This window comes from Onthophagus taurus, unplaced genomic scaffold, assembly GCF_036711975.1.
Source record: "Onthophagus taurus isolate NC unplaced genomic scaffold, IU_Otau_3.0 ScKx7SY_22, whole genome shotgun sequence".
NCBI lineage: Eukaryota > Metazoa > Arthropoda > Insecta > Coleoptera > Scarabaeidae > Onthophagus > Onthophagus taurus.
The window spans coordinates 718,847-730,913 of NW_027248947.1; the positions used below are offsets into that span (position 1 = coordinate 718,847).

Sequence of the window (12,067 nt, forward strand, 5' to 3'; positions counted from 1 at the left end):
TTAATTTGTATGTTTAGTGTTGACGATAGCAAACGAAAATAAATACAATAATAAATAAATAATAATAATTATTAATTTAAATTTACCGCCAAAATATCTAGTGATATTTTCTGGTGATTTTTCCTAGTGTAAATCTGACTTTCGCGTTTACTCCTCCTGGTTTAAAAACAGAGTATAGAGAGCTTTAAATGTAGTCTTATCTTGATGACTTCTCCTCTGAAATTGACCAATAATCCGTTTTGATCAACTATTTTAAGGGTAATATTATTAATTATTTGTGTATTCAAGGCCTATACAGGGTGATTCATAAGTAATGGGCCAAATTGTAAATGTACGTTCAGGAGGCCAAAATAATAATATTTTCATTAACAATAATGGGTCTTAGTCTGCTCCTTACTGAGATACAGGATGTTAAAGCGAAAAAAATAAAATAGATTTTTGTTAATAGATCAGCTACTTTTCTACATAATGACTCATAGTTGACTTATAGTTTTTGTAAGGGTAAACAATAATGTGTGAGAGGATTTGAGTTAACTCGTAGATGTCGCCACATGCGCCATATGAATTAGATGAAATCAGCTACAAATTTTTTATCGCTCATTATTTTACAACATACTTGTTTAATTTGGATAGCCCCATCATTTCTGTAGAAAAAAGCTATACTTCTTTGATCTTGAAAATATTAACGATTTTCGAGATATTTGAATTTTACTAATTCACTACACTACATTTCACAGTGGTCGACGTAGCATTAATCTGTTAAGACACAAGCATGGCATGGAATGTTAACATTTACCTAACCGTAATTGATAATTGATAACAATATTAAACTGAAACCATAAAAAAATTACGTAATAAAACAATTTATTGTACGCCAGTTAATAAAACGAAATACAACATTAGAACAGACTTGAACTAACAAGGGAAGTGTCACAACTGTGTCTCACCGATTTCGATGCAATTTGGTACAGTCATAGAATGGGCCAAAATAAGGTTCGTACATTTTTTTATACGTGCGGTAAAAGCCCCTGGGGCGAGTTATAGGGGTTGAAAGTTTGGAGAAAAAGTACGTTTTCACTTATATTTTAAAAATGAAAAGTGCTATCAAAATTTGGTAAATTGTAACTGATATTCATTTTAAAAGAGCTTTCTTTTGATGTATCACACATATACCAGAGGGTTAAGAAGGGCGAACTACCCCTATTTTTTTGGAATTATTTAAAAACCACCCTATCGATTTTGGCGGCATTAAGTATACTTCCAGCACGTTCAAAAATATTAGTTAAGGGTTTTTTCCCATTCGCTCTAGATCATCCCCAGCGAAGTTACGGGGGTTAACATGTAACCACTTTTCGTAAGAATGATGTGATAAAATTGTCAGGTATTTTGAAAATACTTTAACAAAACCGTAAATTAGTCGCACAATAAAATGTTTAATGTAAAATAAGGCATAATACACCATTTACGGGTGGTTGGGGTTAACCACCCCCTTAAAAATTAATTCTATCCCGGGCATTACTTGTTGATTACGGCGAAATTTGGTACTGTGTTTGTTTTATATAGTTTATTAGTTTATTTTTATTCTACATAATGTTGCCAAAAATACACCTACCAAAAAAATTTTGGCACAATATTTGTTTTTTTAGTGCCGCTTGCTAAAGGTCATTTCTCAAAATAGTTTTTTCTAGTATAAAAGAACGTGTGCCCAGTGGGTAGATTTTAGTTTCAGAGCAACTGACAGAAGCAATGGTTACAATAAACCCAATAAACGTTTTAAATTTGCTAATGACAGTTTTTACTGTTATGAATATTCCCCAGACTCCTGTAAATGAAGCAGAAGTTAGTTTAAAAGAAAATATACAGCGTATTTTAATGGAAAGTATGGAAGACTACAATATGCAAATTGAAGACGAAACTGTATTAATTTTCGATTCATCCAATGGCATCAATGACGGTCAGCAAATTATTGAAGACCAGGATACAACTGACAGGTTTGTAGAAGATACTGATGCTCATTGTCCATTGAAGGATGACATCGACTACGAGTACAAATTAGAGGCGGTAAATTACTGGACAAGTGGGAAGAAAGGTTATTTGAAACTAGAAACCGTAAAAAACAAATACCGAAAAGTAACGTCAAAGACCCAATTGCACAGATGGTCTAAATATATTGAAGAAAGAGGGACATACAAAGAAAAATTAGCAGAAATTACCGAATTTGTAATTAATCAAGCGAGAGCCGCCGTAGATAATAAATTGCCACTACATGATATTGATATACGCAGATGGGCTATACAAGCTAGAAATGAAAAGAATTTATCTCCTCAACTGTTCAAAGCATCTCATAGCTGGGTGCAACGTTTTAAGAAAGCAAATCGGTTAGTAAGCCGAAAAATAACAAAATTTCTATCCCAAAAACAAATTGGAAATGTTGATCGAGTAAAAACTTTAGCAAAAGATTTCGTTAAAGAGGCAAAGCTACAAATCCAAATATATGGACCTGAAAACACCTACAATTCGGATCAGAGCGGTTTTAACTTGGAATTCCATTCGGGAAGAACATTAAGCGATTTAGGAGTTAAAACCGTAGAAAGTGTGGTCCAGTCGGTGTCATCTACAACGCACAGTTACACAATTCAACCCGTAATATCTGCTGATGGGAAACTTCTTTCTCCACTTTTTATTGTTTTAAAAGAACCCTCTGGCAGCTTTGGACCGAGGGTAGCAAATACAATGTTTAAAGCAGACAATATATACGTTTTGGCATCAAAATCTGGAAAGTTAACTTCAGAACACATGAAAAATTGGCTCCAAAATGTATATTTTCCAAATACTGGTTCTAAATCATTATTATTATTAGATTCTTGGAGTGGCCATTGTCCTGAAGTTATTAGTGAAATAACTCCATCAGGTACTAATTTTAAACATTTATCTATACCTGCAGGGACAACAGGTCAAATACAGCCCCTAGATGTATTTGGTTTCAGAATATGGAAAAATTTTATTAGAAGATTCTCTGATCAGATTATTCTTTACCAGTATGATGTCAATTTACATCAGAGGGATAACATATTAAAATTGCAATCGTTGACGCATAACCAGTTGGCTTCCCCTCGGTTTATAAATGTTTTTAAATACGCATGGTTTGCAAGTGGCTATATAGAGGAGAGACCAGACCATTTTGAAAATCCCGTGGAAGTTTGCTTTTCGAGTGAGAAGCCAACGTGTGATATCTGTGGGGATATAGCGGTCATAACATGTGCATGGTGTAAAAAATCCTTATGTTTAAAACATTTTTTCCACGACTTTCATTTTTGCCAACACTACGTAGAATAAAAATAAATTTAATATTGAAAATTAATATAATACATAAAAAACGTCAATTAGTAATGTAGAATAAACTTCTTTGGTATATTGAACTATTTTTTTTGTCAGTTGCTTTTTAACTCATAAATAAATAAAATATCTTATTTATCTAGTAGTTTTATATTTATTATTTAAAGAAAATGAGGGTAGTTTACCTCGTGGAACATCGATAGATAGATTTTTAAAAAACAATACCACAGTTACGATGGCAGTTTTCATCTTCGAGGTATAAACAAAAAACTACCCCTAATTTGTAACCCTTATAACCATTTTCAAAAATTTTTACTTCAAATATAAAACAAACACAGTACCAAATTTCGCCGTAATCGACAAATAACGCCCGGGATAGAATTAATTTTTAAGGGGGTGGATAACCCCAACAACCCCTATATGGTGTATTATGCCTTATTTTACACTAAACATTTTATTGTGCGACTAATTTACGGTTTTGTTTAAAGTATTTTCAAAATACCTGACAATTTTATCACATCATTCTTACGAAAAGTGCTTACATGTTAACCCCCGTAACTTCGCTGGGGTTGATCTAGGGCGAATGGGAAAAAACCCTTAACTAATATTTTTGAACGCACTAGAAGTATACTTAATGCCGCCAAAATCGATAGGGTGGTTTTTAAATAATTCCAAAAAAATAGGGGTAGTTCGCCCTTTTTAACCCTCTGCTATATGTGTGACACATCAAAAGAAAGCTCTTTTAAAATGAATATCAGTTACAATTTACCAAATTTTGATAGCACTTTTCGTTTTCAAAATATAAGTGAAAACGTACTTTTTCTCCAAACTTTCAACCCCTATAACTCGCCCCAGGGGCTTTTACCGCACGTATAAAAAAATGTGCGAACCTTATTTTGGCCCATTCTATGACTGTACCAAATTGCATCGAAATCGGTGAGACACAGTTGTGACACTTCCCTTGTAAGACCACTTACGACAACTGTTATCAAAACCTACATGTTAATGTTGTGCGAAGTTAAATTAAATTTAAGCTTAATTATGAGCTACTGCAAAAGGTTTTCAACATGACCACCACCAGCATTTATACACGCATTTAACCGTTTGGTTAAGGATTGTCTGACTTTAAAAAATGTAGCAGGATTATTTCGTATTGAATTGGCTGCATCTTGAATTCTATTCCATAACTCGTCTCGTGTATTTATAGTAGGTTCAGCATAGACCATTGATTTCATGTAACCCCACACATAAAAATCAAGTGGATTAAAATCGGGACTGCGAGGTGGCCACTGAAATTCACTACCACGTCCAATCCAACGGTGAGGGAATGTTTCATTCAGATGTTCGCGCACAGCACGTGAAAAATGTGGAGGTGCACCGTCTTGCATGAACCACATATTTCTTCTTAGTTGTAATGGAAGATCTCCCAAGAGGTCGACTAAGTCATTATTTAAAAAAATTAAATATGACTCTCCATTTAAATTAGGAGGTAATTCAACTGGGCCCAGTAATGTATTGCCTATTACACCGCACCACACATTTATTTTAAACTCGTGCTGGAAATGTCTGTCTTTTTTTAAACGAGGGTTTTCGGTTTCCCAGGCATGACTATTTCGCCAATTAAAAACTCCGCGTCTGGTAAAGGTTGCTTCATCCGTGAAAAGAATGTTATTTAGGAATGTTGGATTATTATTCAATTTTCCTTTTAGCCACTGACAAAATTGAACTCTGATTCGATAATCTGTTGGAAGTAAATTTTGCACAGGTATAAAATGATAGGGATATAAATTTTCCTTGTGTAAAATTCTAGTCACGGATGGTTGGCTTATTCCAGTTGCTGCAGACAATCGACGAGTGCTTATTTCAGAATTTTGCGCAATTCTTACCAAAATTTCATCTTCTTGCTGCGGAGTGATAATCTTAGGACGTCCTGTATGATATTTTGGACGAAATGAACCTGTTTCAGCCAATCGATTATAAATATTTTGAAATATCTTCCGGTTTGGCTGCCTTCTGTAAGGGTACATTTCACGATATTTTCTGGATGCTGCTTGCCCAGAAAAACGTTCTTGTGCGTAAACGCATAACATGTCTCTCATTTCTTCGTTTGAAAAGTGATTATGTCTCGGCATTTTGATTTATGTTAGGACAAGAATGAATCAGTTTACTTAACAATAAAATGTTTTAAACTATTCATTAAACGTAAAAGCTCATTGACGTTTCATAATTCATATGGCGCATGTGGCGACATCTACGAGTTAACTCAAATCCTCTCACACATTATTGTTTACCCTTACAAAAACTATAAGTCAACTATGAGTCATTATGTAGAAAAGTAGCTGATCTATTAACAAAAATCTATTTTATTTTTTTCGCTTTAACATCCTGTATCTCAGTAAGGAGCAGACTAAGACCCATTATTGTTAATGAAAATATTATTATTTTGGCCTCCTGAACGTACATTTACAATTTGGCCCATTACTTATGAATCACCCTGTATATTAAATTGTGGGGAGTTTCTGATATTTTATAACCTTTAGGTACTGTAGGGAAAAATGAGTAGATAGTGTGCGCAGGTATGTCGTTGTGATAAGCTCCATGTGTTATGCTACATACTTGTACATACTTGTACTACATACTTGTATAGAATTTACTTTAAATATATCTACAATATTGCGAGCTCTATGTGGGGATTTTATTGGATCCAGTACATCTGATTTATTAAATCCTAATATTGTTGAGATGGAGTTGTTTATATTAAAATCAATAGTTTTGTTACATGTGATCACTGCTTGTAGCGTATCCTCATTTGCTTGTAGGCTAAAGGTCACACCATTAATATTCTTTTCTTTTATGAAAGCAAAGATTAGCATTAGCATTTAGCATTCGATATGTGTATTAATTCATAAGATCCTGTTGGTAGTGCTATCAACACATTATCTATTTTTAAGCAATTGTTTGTTTCATCAATATTTGGAATTGAGTTGTAACCATCAAAGCTTACAAGTGCCAGTTCATATTGATAATTAGGATTCAGTTCTATTGCAGGGTGGTAATTTGCCGTTAGAACAGATGTTTTTCCTACTAAATCAAACGACCATTGTTGAAGTTATAATGCGTCCGATAATAAGAAATTTAAACATAAATAACCACAATTACTTGTGTTATAGGTTTGATATTGATGGTGATTATATTTAATAATTACATTATTTCCAGCACTCTTGAAATAGTTCACAATTTCTTTACTTGGTTTTAAATTACCAAAACTATCAAAATAAGTAATTATATTTCCCTTCTTAATATAGGCTGTCCAATGAGTGCCAGGCCCTTTCACACTATCCAAGTTTATAATACGTCTTTCATTATTATTAATACGTATAGGCAATTTATCTTGCATGAATATCCCTCTAAACTCTGGTATTCCCAATATTTTTACATAACGCATCAAGTCAACGTTTGTTAGCGCTTTCTGCTGTTGTATGGTTTTTCTTGGCGTGTCTTTAAAAAAACACCTAATCCTTTTTTATATGGTTTTAAATATAGACCTTTACCTAAAGCTATTGATTCCATCGTTTGATTATGTCTTTGACTTTCCTTGAGGGCCGCTTGTGCTTGCTTCGCTTTATTGACAGCACTTATAACGGAAGCAGTGCTACCTGCTAAAGCTCCTAATGCACTTAAACCAGCAAAAATTGAAATGGGTGGAAGGATACCCCCGTTTTTCGGAATTGTAATAATTCTAGAACGAGGTTTCTTTTTGACAATACCTTTTACGGCACGTAAAGCTAACTTTGCAGCAGATTTCAAATCATTAGTGCTTGACTCTTTTAATTTTATTTTAGCATTTTTAACGGCTCTATTAAAAGAAATGGCTTTTCCACTTGCTCTTTTCTTCATGGTCATCCAATCACTTCAATGGTCAACAGACAAATGAATATTATATGTTCAAATTCAGACTTATATAGGAATCAGTTATATCATAAACATGAAAGTGATAAAACAATCTTACACATTAAATATTGTGTAATAAATTAATATAACAAGAGTTTAATTACTCACCAAAATATAACAACAAAAGGAAAATGTTAATAAACGAATGAGTAACAAAATAGCTAGCGAAAAGGACGAAGAAAATATAATTGCATGTAAAATGCGCACAAACGAAAAGCGGAAGAGATACTAGCGATGCTGCATCTCTTTTAAAGTAATGCGCGAAGAAGTTTGATAATGCGTAGGTGGGGGTGCGAATTACAGCGAATTACATTGCGAATTAAAAGTATTTTAAATAGTTTAGCGCGGACTAAACAAATATTGATGATATTGATAATCACTTCAATGGTCAACAGACAAATGAACATTATATATTCAAAATCAAACTTATATAAGAGTTAGTTATACAATAAACATGAAAGTGATAAAACAACCTTACACATTAAATGTTGATGATGTAACAATACAATTTAATACCTAGTAATAATCAATCACCTCAAAACAGAAAGCATAGTTATTTATTTCCAAATAATCTACGTTGCATAATATCCGGACCTTCTAACTCTGGTAAAACAAATCTGATAATTAGCTTATTACAGGATCCTAATGGACTATCATTTCAAAATGTGTATGTGTATTCAAAGTCATTGTATCAAAGCAAATATGAATATTTGAGAAAATTGCTGCAGTCTATAAAAGGGTTAGGATATTATGAGTATAGCAGTAGTGATGACATGCATCCTTCCAAAGCGAATGAAGATTCGGTTTTTATATTTGATGATGTAGCATGCGATAAACAATCAATTATTCGTGATTATTTTTGTATGGGACGACATAAGGCAATAGATAGTTTTTATTTATGTCAGAGTTACACACATATTCCAAAGCATTTAATACGTTATAATGCAAACTTTTTAATACTTTTCAAACAAGATGATCTAAATTTAAGACATATTTATAACGATCATGTAATATCCGATATGAAATTCAATGTCTTTAAGAAAATGTGTTCAATATGTTGGAAAGATAGATTCGGATTTTTTGTAATCAGTAAGGAGGACGATATGAACAATGGTAGATATCGTAATGGGTTTCATTACTATATAAAACTATGATTGTGTATGTTTCTATATCAGTCATGTTAGTTATACGAATAGGTGGAGAGCTGCATTTACCCGGCTATCAGTTCTGCGGACCTGGGACAAATCTCACGAAACGCTTAGCAAGTGGAGATCCTGGCATTAATGACCTTGATAGAGCATGTAAACGTCATGATTTAGCCTATACACAATACACAGATTTACACAATCGACATATAGCAGATAAAGTGTTAGCTGAAGAAGCATGGAAAAGAGTATTAGCGAAAGATTCCTCGATTGATGAAAAAGCTAACGCATGGTTTGTTACTAACGCGATGAAAGTAAAACAAAAGTTGGGTTTCGGATTGGAGAATCCGAAAAAGTATCGGTGTTTCAACCGATAAATGCGGTTGGTCGGATAAAACGGATCGGTTAAAACCGGTCGGATAAAACAGATCAGTTAAAGCCGACCTGTACAGTTCCTAAAAAACATAAAACTCTACAGTAAGCTCATGCATTAGTCAGTAAGCGTTCATTCGTTGTACAGAAAACATGGACTCAAAACAATTAACACGAAAGCTTATTAAAACAAGAGAAAATGTTAGAAAGAAATTGGATAAATTAAAAGCAAGGAAACATAAATCTGAACATTTGCTTCAACAGCAATATAAAGCAGTAACAACCCCTTTAGAAAAAATAATTTCCACAATTAAACATCCTATTAAAGTTAAGAAGGGGGAGGAGGAGGAGGAGGAGGAGGAAGAGCTTAAATCGGAGGAAGTTAAAGAAGAATTTAAAACAATAATACCTACAAAGAAAAGAAGAGTATCAAAAGCAGTACAACAACAACAACAAGCGCCTCAATCACCAACAATATCAATATTAAGCGATCACGATGACGACGTTTTTGCAACATCTCCATCACTACCACCGCAACCAACGCAAACATCACCACCTGCAGCAGCAGCGACAGCAGCAGATGTATCTCCATTACCAGAAACTATGAATATTCCTGAAGAATCATTTTTCTTATACTTGGAACAATTTGCTGCCGATCCTACATTGAGGGTTATGTAAGAGATGATAACAATGAATTCGATTATAGCAACAAGGGAGTTCGTGTTAATATTTTAACTGATAAATATTACATTGGAGATAGTGAAATATCCTTTAGTAGTAAAACGAATGATATAACCATTGCAAATAAAACTTATAAGGATACGAAAGGTCTGTATGAGCTAATTTTCAAAAGGGAGCCAGAACAATTTACTAGTGATGATCAAAAGAATTACGTTGAAATACTTAAAACAACAGCAGCATTAAACAAAAATCAGGATAAAAGCAAACAAATTATGGGTGACAAGTCGGACAAGTACCGTCAAATAATTGCACCTGTTTTAAATGCAACGGAAGGAGTTGTACGACGGAGCAGAGTAAAAAGCGTTCCTGTTCGTATGAGAACTGGTGAAGGTCTCATGCAGCAGCACTACAATAATCAACGGTCAAATTTTATTTATTGGGATGATCCTAATGAATTAGTAAATAGATTAAAACTTTTAATAGCCTCTCAGCTTGCCGGTAATACGTCACATGGTAATGAAATTAATAGTATTATAGAAGAGTTACGAGAAGCTCATATAATTGTATAAACCTACAATACATTCATCATTTTAGTTATGACTATCCACAAGTTCGGACATCATATTCCTCAGTTCATATGGTTATACACTAGGTCACACTAGGTATTCATGGCACACTAGGTTAAATATCCATATGATATGTGTGCATTTTTCAAAAAACCCTAATTATCTCCCAAATTATTAATGTTAGGTATAGGACATATGGGATATAAAAGATGTAAAATGAGACACCGAAGACGACTAAGTAATAAAATATGGGGGGTGCCATTTAAAAAAATGAAGTTATGGTATTTTCAAATTTCGAAAAGTTAACGTGCCGTAGTAAAGTGTCCAAACGATCTAGACAGCCGTACTCGGCACCAAAATATACTCCATCATGTTGCTTACGCATGTTCTGAATCCTAAATTGATGTCCCAAAAATCAAGTGTTCTCTGATTTTTTTAACAAATGTCTGCTGGAGCAGATTTTTCTAGAAAAATTCGAATAACTCGAGAAGGGCTGAATGAAATTGCAAAAAGTAAAGTTATTCATAAACCTTGAAAACAGACAAATCCAAATATGTAAAAATATATAGGGTGTTCCATTTAAAAAAATAAAGTAGGTGGCGACTTACGGTATAACCGGAAGTGCTAGAAATCTGAAAATATTTTAGTCGAAGAGAACGCAATTAATAATACCAAAATCTGAATTTTCAAATTTTTGTATTGGCCAGAACCTTGTAAAGTTCTAATGGACGGTCGTCGTGGATGACCCTGTATACATTGCTTTGTTTTGTATACATTTATATTTTTTCTCTTGACGGTGCTTTATCTGTTTTATATTTTCTTTTATTACATGTAAAACATTTGTAAGCTGAATAAATGTTATTATTATTATTTATTATTATTAAAAAATGTTGGTTCATTCTTTCTCAGTGTCGGATATAATGTTACAAATAAACTGTTATTTTTATTCTTCAGAATAGGACCCAATGAGTCCGTTTTTGTTGTTGTTTCTTTTTATAATATTTCCACAAAATTATAGTTTCTTCTATATCCATTCTCAAATGTATCAACTGAATGTCAGGTGAAGTGTCACGTTATGCTTACGTACGCTTGTCATTTGAACACCTTAACGCGTTAACGCGCGTTAGTAGTGTAAAAAGGCCGATTCTGGACAGGAAGTGATCCTGATCCTCCCTCGCGCATGCGCAGTGAAGCGGATATGACGTCAGCGCATGCGCAGTACGTGCATGTAATGTTGCCTACCTCGTGGGGCGCCACCTAGCGGTAGATAGCGGAACTAACCACCTAGCGGTGGGTGGTGGAACTAACGCCATGTTGGTTGGTTGCCTACTTCATGGGACGCCACCTAGCGGTGGGTGGTGGAACTAACGTCATGTTGGTTGCCTACTTCATGGGACGCCACCTAGCGGTGGGTGGTGGAACTAAGGTGGGTGGTGAAACTAACGCCATGTTGGTTGCCTACTTCATGGGACGCCACCTAGCGGTGGGTGGTGGAACTAACGCCATGTTGGTTGCCTACTTCATGGGACGCCACCTAGCGGTGGATGGTGGAACTTAGCGGTTTAGAGTTCCGTAGGGCGCGGTAAGGGGGTTGGGTGATAGATGGCGCGCGTAAATTTAAAATTGGTGTCACCTAGCGGTGGAACGTTGAGTGATAAATGGCGCGCGTCTGGGCGTTCTAAATCAAAATCCCATAAGATTTAACATAGGGGAGTCCGAAATCACATTTTATCCCTACCACTACCTCCTTTTGAGGTTCTGACCACGCCCACATTTTAAAGTCCCAAGAACCCTCTTTTTCCGGAAAATTTGAATGCTGCTATCTAACACCACGATGACGTCATCGTCGATACATGAGGACACAAAGCTTGGTGTTGCCTGATGGGCGGTAGACGAACGAAATATACATAATACTTACTTGTTATAGGAATTGAACTGATAGCTGCAAGGAGAAATCTAGAAACTTTAAAGTCAATAAACCACCGAAACCTTTCCAGTTTAATGCAGTTGAACAGA

General features: G+C 34.6%; 1 protein-coding gene across 1 annotated transcript; it reads left to right on the forward strand.

Moving 5' to 3' along the window:
- Positions 1-8,957: 8,957 nt before the first annotated feature.
- LOC139432525 (uncharacterized) lies at positions 8,958-10,054 on the forward strand. The gene is made up of 2 exons (XM_071201213.1): positions 8,958-9,478; positions 9,511-10,054. The coding sequence occupies exons 1-2, from the start codon at positions 8,958-8,960 to the stop codon at positions 10,052-10,054; spliced, it is 1,065 nt and encodes a 354-aa protein (XP_071057314.1).
- The last annotated feature ends 2,013 nt before the right edge of the window (positions 10,055-12,067 follow it).